At 35.5% G+C, this 15,120-nt stretch overlaps 1 protein-coding gene across 2 annotated transcripts in view; it reads right to left on the bottom strand.

Annotated features, from left to right (window-relative positions):
* Nucleotides 1-99: 99 nt before the first annotated feature.
* LOC118199589 (2-aminomuconic semialdehyde dehydrogenase-like) overlaps nucleotides 100-15,120 on the bottom strand; it is a 56,385-nt gene continuing 41,364 nt past the window's right edge. The window contains exons 8-9 of one of the 2 annotated variants that reach the window (XM_035371484.2): nucleotides 12,060-12,269; nucleotides 100-275 (exon numbers count right to left, since the gene is read on the bottom strand). In XM_035371484.2, the coding sequence (XP_035227375.2) occupies nucleotides 186-275; nucleotides 12,060-12,269 (300 nt within the window). In that variant the 3' untranslated portion in view covers nucleotides 100-185. Of the gene's footprint in view, nucleotides 276-9,153; nucleotides 9,895-12,059; nucleotides 12,270-15,120 lie in introns of those variants that run through there. The other variant, XM_035371483.2, reaches the window with a different exon arrangement.

The following is a 15,120-nucleotide window of genomic DNA, read 5'->3' as shown; positions in this document are numbered from 1 at the left end:
TATGGGGTTATCATTGCAGAAATGTGCCTTATAAACCTCTTGTAAGAATAATGTAAAAAGTGTAATTCAGTGGAAAAGAACTAAATACAGTCAATAAAACACTTTTCAAAAATTTTATTTTTACATGTGTGATAAACATACATTATCAGTGCCTTGTCTATAAATGCAAGTACAGTTAAGCTTCTTCAGTTAACATTTGTTCCAGTTTGATACCTAACACAGATGACAATTTCACAGCATCCCCCCCCCTTTTTTTTTTTTTTTCTTTTTAGAACCTGTAATAAAAAAAATCATACGCCTTCAAAATTTACCAAATAGTTTAAAAAACTGTAACAGAAACTCTTAACGAAAAGTGTTTTTTCAAAAAGAATTCATTTATATATGAGATTTTCTCAAAATACAAGCAATACAAGTTAAACTGTATTTAGCTGAACTCTGATATATGGTATATTTTTGCATATACTGAAAACTGTTTGTATATTTTCACTTTTATTTAAATATTTTCCCTTTGAAATTAAACATTAAGATGATACAAATTGAAATGTCATTTGCTTGAAACTTGAAAAATAATTTTATTTGTAATTCTTCACTCAGTTAAAAATATTTGAGATATATATAATCCAGAAATCTGAATAGATAATTAATTGTCCCATCAAATAATCTCGATGCGTGATTCATGCGAATTGGATATGCATGTAGTGGTTCTCAACCTTTCTAGCCCCATGCATCCCTTTCATCATTGCTAGACAATCATTCCCCCACCATTCTTTCCAAACTCGAAAAATACATATACATTTATTTAAATGTAGAGTATTTTTTAATGTTCTTTATAAATTAAACGAGAAGGTGTTGATAAAACCAAAATTTTAATAGAAGTAGTTTTATTTGGTCATAAACTAAATACTTATCAGATAAATAAAAAGGACGGCCTCATTCTCTCCCTGAAACTGTGAGAGTTCTTCTTGATTGAGAACCCTTGTTATTACAGTAATAGATTGTCTACCAATGCAGAGGATTTGGTCGTTTTAGGGAGATGATGTCCAATACTGATATTTATTTATATGTTCTTAGAAACATAAGTCATGCCTACATTAGATGTTAAAAATCTCGTGTTGAGAGTGATGAAACTTCTGAGTCTAAAAGCATCTTCGTATTGGGTGTGAGAGAATGTCTTATTTTATTGAAGCATATTTCTTTATGTTCTGTATATGCTTCTTAAGTAAATACAAAATGCAGCAAAAATTACTAGACTTTTTAAAAGCGAACAAGTTGTATAAAAAGGTAGTCAATTCTTTGGGGGGGGGTAGCCAATATAAGCTCAGAATTTTGCTCAGCTCTGCACTACCACTTTGTCCGTTATTTAAATGCCAAACAATTGCGCAAGCATTCGATATATTCCCAGTTACAGATACCACATTGAAGTGTCTAGTATGCAAATATAGGAAAATAACACTTCTCTGACTCCAATAGAACCAGTATTTTATTCCTTACGAAGTTATAGATTCTTATTCATAAAACGTATTTACATTTTACATGCACGTCGAATCGCGTGACAGAAAACCGAACTCTATTAACTTCGTTCTTCGCGGAGACTAAAATGTGGTGCCATTCCGCTTTAACTAAATTTAATTAGAAACTTGACGGAACTGAAGCGAAACTACACAACCCCTTCCTAGAGACAGCGATTATGGAAGATAGCCTTTAAAGTGACTGGGGAACTTCATATGTCTGCCGGTTCTAGTAGTCTTGGTTTCATGATGAGTTTCTGAATTTTCTTCAGTGTTCTTGAGTGCAGGTGTTTCCCCAAGTTCCGCTTTCTGGGAATGGGAGTTTTGAAAAGGAATATCAGAATCTTGCACTAGGAAACATGGCTTTAGTCTGTCTATCGAAACTCTTTTAACTTTTCCTCGGATTTCAATATCGAAATACTTTCCTTTCTTGCTCTTACAGGATACGGTCCAAGATAGACAGGCTGTAGCGACGAATTATTAATGTTGTTGTATAGAAATACGTGAAAACAGTTGGAAAGATGTTTAGAAACAAAGACTGTCCTATTTCCATGGGTGGTGGCAGAACTTGGCTTCATATCTCTTATTATTTTCTGAAGGTTTTGAGAAAATTCAGACTGTTTCATATGAGGTACTGTTGAAAAGAATTCACCAGGTAATGCTAAAGGGGTTCCGTATACAAGTTCTGCGGATGAGCAACCTAAGTCTTCCTTGATGGCAGATCTTATGCCTAAAAGAACGAAAGGCAATGCTTCCAGCCATGATTTTGATTCGAGTAGATGACATTTGAGATTTGCTTTTAAAGTTCGGTGTTGTCTTTAGATCAGGCCATTTGCCTGTGGATGGTACGCAGTTGTAGTGTTTGTATGAAAACCAAGATATTTTCCTAAAGCTTGAAAAAATTGGTTATCAAATTGCCGACCTTGGTCAGATGTTATGTGATTCGGAATTCCAAAGCGTGAAAACCAAGTATAAATCAAAGCTTTAGCAATAGATTCTGCTGATTGATCTTCTAACGGTACCGCTTCGATCCATCGTGTATAACGATCGATGATGATTAGAAGATATTTGAATCCTTTACAAGGAGGTAGCGGACCCACCAGATCTATGTTTAAATGTTGGAATCTGTGTGGAGGTACTTTGAATTCTGCCAAAGATGACTGTGTATGTCTGTGAACTTTAGATCTTTGGCGAGATAAACATGCTCTAGTCCATAGTTGGCAGTCTTTATTCATATTGGGCCATATGGAACGTCGTGTTTTCAATTTTATCGTGGATCTTATTCCAGGATGAGATAAATTATGAATTGAAGAAAATATTTTATGCCGAAACTTTGCAGGGATGTATGGTCGATTATAATTTGTAGAAGTATCACAGTAAATTTTCTTGTCGCTGTCCGGTATAGGGATCTGTAGGATTTTTAAGTTTGGTTTGTTTTTAAGTATCTCCAAGTCTTGATCTTCTTGACAGTCTACTATAGTTTGCAAGTCTATTGCGGATGGTACAGAAATGGTGTCTATGCGAGAGAGAGCGTAAGCGACGGTATTTTCATGCCCTTGTATGAATCGGATATCAGTTGAGAACTGGCCAATATGTGATAGTTCTCTAGTTTGTCGTGGTGAAGCTTTTTCCAAATTTTGTTGGAAGGCAAATGTTAGTGGTTTGTGATCCGTGTATATTGCAAAAGGTCGCCCTTCTAAGATGTATTTGAAATGTTTTACTGCTGTATAGATGGCTGAGTTCTCTATCGTAGGCACTATAATTTTGTTGTGCTGGTGTCAAATTTCGCGAAAAGAAACTTAAGGGTTGTTTTTCATTATTCACAATCTGATGTAAAACGGCTCCAATGGCAGTATTGGAAGCATCAGTTGTTAGCGATATTTCAGCCTTTTCGGATGGGTGAGTTAAAATACTCGGAAAGTCACTGTTTGAAATATTTTACTTTACTTCTGAAAAGGGGAGTATACCTTAAACCATTGCTTGAAAAATATATGAACTATTAGATCAGTACCAAATAATTCAAGCAGGTAGTGGTACTCTTTTGTTTATTAAAGTAAATAAATCAAATTTAAAGTCTGTATTTAAGACGTCATGAAATAAGGAAACATTTGCCTTCGGTTTTCGGTATAGCTAAAAATCGAAAAATATCTCTAATTTTTAATTTCAGAATACCAACTTTTATTTCACTTCCAATCTCAAATAGGTCTGTTTTAAATTCAGTGGTGCTCCGGAAATATGTCAATCCTTTCTTCTCAAAAGATAATAATTTTTAGTTTAATAAACAAATAATTTATGTAAAAAACATTTTTCGAGTAATTATGTTCAAATCGTCGCTTTTTTTTTAATTAAAAGGCTAACCTAAGTTTAACATAATATCTAACTGCACTTACCTTTTTTTATGTAGAATAACAATAACAACAAGCAATCACAAAAAACAAAAACTAGGTAAATTTCGCACAGAGGACTAAACAATTCGTCAAACGCGTCTACGGCGCCCCCCTGTACCCTTACATACGCATTGGCATTAGGTATTTCCGTTCACTTATGTTTAGAAGATCAGCTCAAAAACTGCAAAAAGCATAAATTGATAAAAATCAAAGCGATATAAATAGTATACATCTTATGTGAGAACTGCAGTTTTTGCAAACGTTTGGACGAAATGTAACATCGCCGGTTGAAACTCTAAGCTATATCGTTGCCAACAACATAGCGGTGTGCAGCAAAGAATTTTGGATATATCTCTAGATATCAACCCCAGAGCACTTTTTCTGCCCTGCTGTCATCACAGTTTGAACCTTGTCGGAAACTATGCTGCGAACAACAATTTTTCATGCAAACTTATTAGATATGTATATTAATTTGTTTTTAATTTTAAGATAATAAATAGAGTTCAGTGATATATTTGGTATCCAATGCGTTTAGTATATTATTTCGCTTCGCTTGCAGTGTTAATTTTTTATAACATGTGTTATTGACTAATGCACACTTGTCTAACCTATAGTCAGCGCAAGCCCACGAAATTAATCGTGGCAAGGAACGCAAGATATGCCTGTTGTTGGCATCATACAGCTGACAGTGCGATTTAACTCAGTTTCACCCCCAATTTTGATGCAGAGCACCCTAGGGGGACGGGTCCGAGCGTCTCCCATCTCTCTTACCCTACCACCAACCTTTTGAGAGGACTTTCGCCTCACATATTTAGTGCCCGCATGCCTCACGGACACTATATATTTACAAACATCCATGTTTTCTTCGGGATTCGAACCCGGTCTCTTCGGCACGGCAGTCAGCAACGCTAACCACCATAGTGGTTGGGTGGCTTTTTTATAACATAAATGTATGTATAATTCTTCAATAAATATGTTTGAGTGTGGGTTTTAACAAAGCTCAAAATGTTTGCATATTTAGGCAAAAGATAAAATGTAATTTTTTTGGTTTCTCATATTATTTTGTTAATAATGCTTCATTTTTAATATTAACCATAAGTAATGTCTCTTTAATGTCGTCACTACATAAAGGCGCTAGCTAGACATTTGCACGACAGCGCCGATTAGGCTTGGCGCGGGCCTGGTTACAACTTAATGTTTTTGGGAGAGAGAGGAAAAAAAAAATTTTAAGTAAAGAGGTACACTGTTCCTTCAGATATAAATTAATCTAATTAATTTAGTACTTCCATTAATTTCAGGTAACTGAATTGGGGAGGAAAAGCGCAACTGCTGCAAACTGGATTAGCTCTGCAGTAACCTATTTGGCGGCAGGTTGTAATATGGAAATGACGACGTTTCTCTTGAAGCAGTTTTGATGCGGTACCTTATATAGCTACTGATTATATTGCGATATTGTGCAAATATCTTTGAGGAAAAATTCACGTTTTGTTATATTTCTTGTGATGAGAATAAATTTTATTAACTCTTTATCGAACTTGTACATTGAATCTATTACGAACCCGTACGCAAGCAGCACGTTTTGGTGGCAGCGGTGGAATTAAATGCCAATCACGAGAGCGATGGAGGAGCAGTTAAGGCAGCTCGTGGCAGCCTTTGCTGCATTTAAAGGGAAATGAAAGATTCCTTTAAAGGAGAGATGAAAGCAGTTAAAGGGGTGATGAAAGCGGTTCAAATAGAGATGAAAGGTGGTCAAGAGTCAGTTAAAATAGAGATGAAAGCCATTCAAGAGGAGAAGAAAGCTGGTCAAGGAACAGTTAAAAAAGAAATAAAAGCTGATCAAGGAACAGTTAAAAAAGAAATAACAGCTGGTGAAGAAAGATTGAAGCAGAACAAGAAGAAATGAAAAGAGAAATTACCTGCATAACAGAAAATAAATTTGAGGATACGGAAAGCAGCATAGACGCGGTTGAAAATAAAGGTGGACAAACTGAAAAAGAGTTTCTTTTGTAAAAGAACAAATAGGGAGAGTTTCTTTTGTAAAAGAACAAATAGGGAGAGTTTCTTTTGTAAAAGAACAAATAGGGAGAGTTTCTTTTGTAAAAGAACAAATAGGGAGAGTTTCTGCCGTGGAACAACAAACTGTTTGACAGGGTTACTGCGATCGCCAAAGAAATTGATACCTTGGAGAAATTCGTAGCGATGGCAGGAAGCAGTAGTGATTGTTTTAAATTTTTACCCATGTCAACTCGTCCCTCTCTGAAGTTCCACGTATGACGGGAAGATCCCCTGGAAAGTATATGAGACACAATTTTCTATAGTGCCGGAAGTGAATGGATGGGATTCCTGCGCTAAGCCTATCATATCGCTGCTTCTCTGGGAGCAGACGCTGCGGATATTTTTCAGATTCTTTCGGAAAACCAAAGACTAGATTTCGGAGCTTTATCCGTCACGTTGGAGCTGCGCTTTGGCGAGAAATGTGTAAAAGATTACAGCAGACTTCAATTAAAATCCTGTCAATAGAAGCCCACGAACACTCAGGGAACTTGCCACGGATGTTGAAAGGCTGTCTCCTCTTGGCTTTTTGATATTCCCGACAGGAACAAGAGAAATCCTGTCTTTGCAGTACTTCATCGACGGTATCCGGGATTCTGAAATACAGAAAGACCTGCGGATGTGATTGACTTAAAAAGCGCTCTGGCGTACGCCATGAAATTCGAGGCAGCCCGGCAAGCAACTTTTAGAGACTGCCAACCAGCCAGATCTGTGCAAGTTTACGAGCCAGAGGATCAAGTGATGCCTCGTTTAGATGATTTATCCAGACAAGTTACTGCTTTGATACATACGGTGTAGGGGTGAGAACAAACTGGCTGTAAAGTGTTTGGAATGTGGTACTGAAGGCCACATACGACGGAATTGCAGAACACCCCAGGACACGGAAAATAAAAGAGATGATTTTACCACTCAAGTCAATGCCTTGACTCAGAACAGGAATGAAAAGAAACCAATTCTAAAGTGCTGGAACTGCGGTGTTGAAGGAACTGCAGAATACGAAGGAACTGCAGAATACCCCAGAGGACGGAAAGTAAGACAGACGATTTAAAGAGACAATTAAATGCTATGAGACGGAAAAGGAGTGACAAGAAACCAAAGTGCTGGAACTGCGGAGCTAAAGGCCACGTATGAAAGAACTGCAGCACAGAAAATAAGACCATTTCCCAGCAACGACGCAGGAAACGATTAATGGCCGTATCGCGGAGCGAAGTTTGAACGCTAGTGGAAAAACTCCGTTTTAAAGCCCTCAAGATTTCTGCAGTGAGTGACAACAGTAAAGAATCAATGGGCATATCGACGGAGTTCCTTGCAATATGATCATTGACATAGGAGTTAATGCTACCGTCATTCGGAAAGGTTTAGCTCAACAATTTAAAGATAAACTCATTTGGACGCCATCCTGTGTTACCCCAAGGCCAACTAGATATCTAGAGTGCCTTGGTTACCCTCCAGACTACGTTAGGTGATAAAATCGACATATATGGGAAGTTAAACGTGAACATCACGTTTCGAAGTGCCGCCTACCATCACGCGGCATATGTGGCTGAGATTATAGATCTTTGCATACTTGGACATTTTAAGGAAATACAATTTTTCCTTGGACTTCAAAAACAACAACCTGCTTTCAGCATCAGACGACATAACTTTTCATAATCAGATGAGATCCTCACCTGAAAAGGCCAATGCCTTGTATGAAAGACCCTGCTCAGAAAGCTGCCGAAATCACAGTAGGGTCGAAGAGAAACACAAGACTACCGGCTATTCTCCATCCCAGATGCGCATCGGTAGTCAACAACTTAGTCTGCCTTGTGATCTCGTGTTTTGTCGCCCTCCGGATGCGCCTTCATCACCTGAGAAATACATCCAAGATCTCCAGGCCTGGTTTGAAGTGATGCACAATTTCGCACGAGAGTGAGTCAACTTGGCAACGGAGAAGATGAAGATCCGATACAACACGAGAGCTACTGGACATCAATTCAACGAAGAAGACAAGGTGTAGTAGTGTAATCTGACTCGACGGAAAGGACTGTGTCCGAAACTACAGTCTCCTTGGGATGGTCCGTACACAGTCCTAAACAGGCTGAACGACGTCGTGTTTCGGATCCGTAAGTCATCGAATTCTATACCTAAAGTTGCTCATTACGACAGATTAGCTTCTTACTGTGGCCATAGTACGTAGTGTATATAATGTAAATAGTATAAGACAATGGTCTTTGTGTTTCTAAATTTGTAAAATTTATGCACTTGTTTGATTTGTATTTGATTTATTTTAAGTTATTTATTGCAATTATTGTTTATGTTGTTAGTTATTGTATTACAAATATGTATTATTGAACTAATACTTTAGTTGTAAGTTTGGCTTCCTTTTCAGGGACTGTATTGCCCGGGACTTGCAATCCTTGGGAAGGGGAAGTATTGCACAGTTTTGTATTTAGTTATTTATTTTTAGTAGAATTACAATTGTTTTATTTCCCCATACAATGCAGCACGTGACGAGTTGTAAGAGAAAGCTACGACGAAAAAGTAAAAATACAGGAGCACGTACATTTAATAAATGGATAATTCTTATTTTATATTTAAACTGGATAAACGTAACTGACTGTGTCAGCTGTAACCGTAATTCTACTCTTTTCGCTTTCCAGAAATACCTAGGACTGTCTCGCAACGGCTTCTATAAAAAGCTATAAAAGCCGGAGAGGAACATGTCAGTTCAGTTGTTTAACAATTTGTATTTAACGCAGCTGTCTAGGAACAGTAATTTAGAGTGAATACCTCCAAATCTTAGTAAGCTCCGAATTTACATGATGCCCAATTAATATGGTTTAAACTGGCTTTGTAATGCTACAATTTTTTAATTTATTCTTTCTTGCTATTTAAATTTCAGACACAAAAACCTCCTTGATCCTTCCGTATATGTGTTAGTAGAAGTATTGAATTCATTTAATACTGAACTTATAGAGCAGGAATCATTTCTGATTGTGAACATCAGGATCTAAAAATCATAAGCTCAGAAAACTGTTTTGGAAGTATTACAGTCTTTTCTTTATTTAAAAAAAAAAAAAGTAAAAAAATGTGTACTGTAACGTTGATCATTATCTATTCATGAATAAAAATAAAATTTAGTTAAATATGCTATTATTTCATTCTCTTTTTATGATTGCATGAACACTTTGATGATTCTTAAAGAAGTATTAAAAGATAAAAAACAGGTTTAGAAGACTTGATTTATTAGGCTAAAATACATCAAATTGTTTTATCACATACACCAGTTTCTAGTTTGGGAAATAATAAATTTCAGACGCAATCTCATAAAAAAGAAAAACTCGAGCATCCCTTTAAGTCTGATAATTTGAAGATAAATTAATATATTGTTTATGTCATATATTCCGAAAATGAAGAAAAGATGATTCGTCTTCGGCATGCTATGCGCTCATTTTATTTCACGTTTCCTTAGCAATCATCATCCCAGAATTCGAATTGTAATGTAGTAATAAGACTTTTGATTACATTCGATTATTCGACACTACATCGAACATATTTTTTCAGTCTTTAATATAGCCGTGGTATCACATCGCAAACATTGATATTAATTCTCAATACAAAATAATAAAATCTTGTTAGACTACTCTCTGAGGTAATTGCATTGCAGAAGCAACGCAACAAAAGGCTAATTTGTGTTTAAACTGTATATTTGTTTTACATATATTCTTTCAGAATTCTCATTTCAGTTTACTGCTGTTATCATAGCGAAGAATGAAGCCCAATTCATATTTTTAGGCTAAAATATTCTTTAAAATTTATTCGTATTTTACACATATAGTTTTCTTTGTTGTGTAAAATTCTCTGGAATCTTCCGTGCCTTCACGGCCTACGCCAGATAATTTTTGACCTCCGAAAGGCATATGTAAATTTCTCAACAACCAACAATTACACCATACAGTACCAACCTGGGAAAAAAAAAAAAAAAAAAATTAAGAAACCATAATTTCAAGGATCACGTTAGTCTAAACACTTTTTTTTCATTCATGCACGATTATGCTAGTTTAAGATGAATTAATTATCAAAAATTCAGTTTAAAAAAATTCAACGTATTTCTTAACTTAATCAAGTAAGCCATTAAAGGATTCACAAAATAAGATACGTGTCTCCTGTGTAAAAGCTCCATAGAAACTGAAATAAATGCAAATACCGTTGGATTTTTTTCTATAACTATAAAGCATTAATCGACATAACACTCAACTGTTACCTCTAAAATATTAGATAATTCAGCTTTAATAATAGCTTTTAATTGGAGGATTCTTTGGCATAGAAAGTAAAGATAAATATATAACCTTGATTTACTTTACTTTTAAAGATTAAAAAAATCTGCAAGGCTTTAAAATATTATCTGTCGTCTAAAAACAGCTATACTTTAAAAACAGTTGAGATCAACTGATATGATTCTTAAATTGCAACAGCATTACGGATGATTGCTTTCTATCAGTTGGTGAATTCCGGTTTTGCGTCAAGCAGAGCGCAGGTACACCTGCATTATGACAGACCTAGTAAGTACAAAATTCTAGGCACTCTTAACTTTATATTACGGTATAACAAATACAGTGCACATAGTGCTTTTGACAGGAAAATCATTCTAAAAGATTCTCATTTATCTGAAAAAAATATACACTTTTTTTTTTGGGGGGGGGAAGAATCACCATGAAAAAAGAGACTTTTTTTATTGAAATTAAATTTGCGCAAAGCTCATACAGGTAAATAACATGATTAAAAATTCAAGGCCATAGAACCCATCAATGGCTAGTAACTGCAAATTGGATGTTCAAATCAGTAATTGTTGAAACCTCCCTGGCGGCAAAGCATGCTTATAAATGTTGATATAATGAATGATAAAGAACCCTAATCTCATTTTGGGAAACATTTTGCCAGAAATTCTTCAATTGCTTGTCCAGATCTGTGACATTTTGGAGTGCTCGAATCTAGCGGCCTACCATATCTCATACATGCTCGACTGACGAAAGGTCTTGTGATGCTGCTGGTCAAAGATGAGCATCAACAGCTTGGAGATATGCCAGCCGAAGAGTCTAACATTATCCTCTTGGTAAATGGCTCCAGGAGAGTATGCCATGATGGATAATGCAAACGGCCTCAAAATATCATCATCATATCGTTGAGATGTTAAGTCGTATGCAGAATGACTCCTGCTGTCGTAGGAGATAGCACTCCACAACATCACATCAGGGGTAATTGCTGTGTGGCTCTGCAAAACAAAGGCTGATTGGGTACGCTGTGATCCTGCCCTTCACACATGAACCCGACGGTCATCTGCTCCAAGACTGAAGTGGGATTCATTGTTGAACACTATGCGATAACAGTAGGCTGGCAGCCATGATGATCAGCTATGAGACCACTCCAGATGACGCTGTCGATGTTGTGGGTTTAAAGACCGCTGTGAGCGGAGTCCAATCTCAGCCAAGCGCAGTGAGATGGTGGAAGTTGCCACTGGTGGTATGGAAAAGGCTGTAGTACGCTGGACAGCGGATAAAGATGCCGTTGGGGCAGTTCGGGCATGTCGCGCAGTCATCGGACCTTGCCTAGCATTTGAGCACCTTCGCCTGCCTAAAGCCTCGATTACTCCGATGAGTACATTGTAGCAACCATTGCGGCCAGCCTTTTTGCACAATCGTGCTCGCACGGAGCAGGCGGCGGCCTGTTCCTCGGTATGACGAGCCCGCTTCGCGCATCCCTACTACGCGAACAAGTTCGAAGTCGCCCACTTGTCCATAAAGTCTTTGAAAACCTCGTAATGGCGTTATTGGTTATATCTCCAGTGAACTGCCACATCGATAATGAGAAAAGATAAAATGTGTTACCTATTTTATACGATGCTAGTTTCGCAGTAGAAAAGCGCGCTGTAACCGAAGTTAACACACATTAGCCTTGAAAATTTAATCATTTGCATGCAAAATTTCGAGATGACAGAATTATTTTTAAGGCTGCTTTTTTTTTTTTGCCCCAAAACAGTGTGTTTCAATTTGAAATATCATACGTTCGAAAAATCTTTCTTAATTAATTTATACTTAGTTGCAGCTGTAATAGAAAAGCATACTTAATTTACCTCAAGCTTTGGTGCGATTGAATGTATCTTCTGAATATCTTTTGACCATAATGTTGCACATAATCCGTAGCTAACATTGTTGACTCTGTTGATAATCTCTTTGTCATCTTCAAATGGCATAAGGCAAGTTACAGGACCGAATATCTCTTCTTGCATACATCTGCTGTTGTCTGGCAAACCTGTGATTACTGCAGGGCCAATGAAATATCCCTATAAAAAATGAAGGTATGATTATGAATGCTGTTTTATGTTAATAAGATTTTTCTTTCCTCTGTAGATTTTTGACAGTCATACATTAATCAAATTCAAGATGAATTCTTTTGGAAATAAGATGAGTGGTTAAATGAACACTTCTCTTTTTGCCTATTGTCCACAACAAATTCTAAAATTAGTTCCTCGCATTGCTGAGAAGCATTTTAATTGAAGTTTTAAAACCTGAAAGATAAACTTTAGATTGTTAAAATATGTTATATAATATTGAAGTTTTAAAACGAGAGAGAAAACCACAGTAAACGCCGCACGCCGCTCTATAACTTGGCTTTTATTTTTATTTATTTTTAGTTGAACTAAGTGTGTAAAAGGCCTTTAGGGTATATTAATGGGAAATTTCATCTAGAATCAGACAGAGTCGTTTTCAACAATAAACTTTTATTTAATTAAAGAAACTCCAATTTATCCTCACAAAAAATGTATCAATTCAGTAATACATGTACTAGAATTTATATCTAACATAAATAAATCCGCAATTCATATCAAAGAAAATGAGACTTTTGGTTTGCTACTAAGACCTAAAGAATATTTAATCTCTTGATTTCCAGAAAAATAAATTGAAAATAGAGTTCCAAAGATCTTTCTGCCCAACTTTTAAAATGAAAGAATATTCAGAATCATTTTCTGCAGCAGTAAAAATATTAATTTTTTATCCTAAAGAAACATTGGTACATAATTACGGTTTCTTTATTAACACAATAATAGTTCGAATGTAATTCTGTCCTTGTTAAACAATTGTTCTGCAAGGTAAATCTTTGGATTCACCTCTGAAGGATATTCATCTGCTGTCTAGTTCACACTCTTGTATATTCTGTTCAGTTGTTCTTTCATGTGACTTGACGATGAAATGAAACGCATAGCTTCTTAGCACAGATATCTCATTCGCGAAACCATTTAAGTAAAATAAATTGAAGTTTATTATACATTTTGAATTGGTCAGCTTGTGAATTACTTTCTAACTTCTAATTTTGTTCAAATCAAGACAGAATTCCGTAGATCGTGCATATAGTATCCGTAGATATAGGGATTTTTGCAAAATCGTATTAAATTTGATAATCATTTGTAACTTATTTTGAACAGAAACTGATAATGTATCGACTGAGTTTCAGCTTGAAATCTGCAGTGTGTTACTTATTTAAGAGAACAGCACAGTCGTGAAGAAATCTGAAATATCTTACAATACTCTTAATTCGGACCAATCGACAAACTTGAGAAGTATTTTTCTCGAAAAGTATTGGTTATTTTGGGATCAACCTATATGAACCAACGTTTTGTAAAGTCTATGTCTCTTTGAGAACATACAAATTAGACTTTAAAAGGATTATTGAAGAATTATCTTCCAGCTTTGTGAAGCAAAACAGAAATTAAAAGAAGGGTGTATAAGACCCTTTCATTCGAACGCAAATCAACAAATGACCCAAATTGGGTTACAATAAGCCAAGCGCTTCTGGCTTAACAAAACTACGTAACAATACTAATTTGAAGGTGTGATAGATTAACCTAACGGCTCGCAGTATACTTTAACGCGCAGGAACAGCTCTGGTTTGTAGTAAACCAGGGAAACAAAGCCTAATGGCTAGAACAACTCAAGTCGCTAACGCAAGTCGCTAATAATCATATACAACGTGGCCTGGAATATGGCTCACACGCTCTAACTAACTTCCGAAACTCTTGCTTAAATAGCACTTCAGTCTACCTTAATCTGAATAAACTCTTGTTACCTCATTTACATTCTGGCATGAAAAGCGTGGGTGAAAAGAAACTAATAGGAAAGTGCTAACTTAAAATGAACTATTAGTTAAAAATAAATAGATAAACTCCACAGTTTACTTATTATGAATATCAATAAAACATTTTATAATTAAGCACTATTGATAAGCAATTTTAAAAATCTTTACTATAACATCTTAAAAATAAATGCTGAGAGATAACAACATCATTCGTCTCATTAAATTATTGGTTGTTAGAAATTTATTTATTTTTGCGTTATATTTCACTTTCCAGAAAAATAACAATTTATATCTAATATTATATTTAGTTTGCGGCTCACCTTTTTTAAAAAAAATACGTTTAGTAGTCCTTTAGCGAAAGGTTTGTTCCGGCCTGCTGTAGATCTTCCTTGGCTAAGATGAATTTATGGTTAGAAATTGATGAACTACAGACGGATTTGTATTTAGTAGTCTGCTCCATCTGAGTGATACCATATGATTTGAAGTTTTTCCTTTTATCCTGCTCTACCTGTTGCTAGAGCATTTCTCAAAGTATTTATACATGCCTTCATCAGCATTACAGGTTCATTTCAGCAATTCATCTGATACAGTGTGTTTGTGCATTTTGGATTACATTCACCATTCGTCTGGCGCATAATAACATTCAAGGTTTTGTGTCATTAAAAGTCAACTAACCATCTGAGCGACTATTAAGCTGGGGCTTTTCCCAGCTGTACGTTCGGCAAATGATGTTTCAAAAGTTTAATTTTAATTTTAATAATATTTAATGCTTACTTTGCAGTAGCGATCTGATACCGAAGCTAATAAATAACCACGGAATATCTAATTTTTAATTTTTATTTATTTTATTTTATTTTATTTTATTTATTTATTTATTTATTTTATTTTATTTTATTTTATTTTATTTTTTTTATTTTTATTTTTATTTTTTTTTTTTTTTTGTTTACAATTAAAACCCGAAGTAACATTTCGAAGTAGTTGTTTTTGTTGCTGCTATATGATTACGCAAATTGATGAAACCCGAGTAATTTTCATATTATATATTAACTCAGCATTATTTT

The sequence above is a fragment of the Stegodyphus dumicola genome, chromosome 1 (assembly GCF_044657685.1).
Source record: "Stegodyphus dumicola isolate Sdum_Otavi_A_Nest chromosome 1, ASM4465768v1".
NCBI classification, from domain to species: domain Eukaryota; kingdom Metazoa; phylum Arthropoda; class Arachnida; order Araneae; family Eresidae; genus Stegodyphus; species Stegodyphus dumicola.
This window is presented reverse-complemented; position numbering and strand designations above follow the sequence as displayed.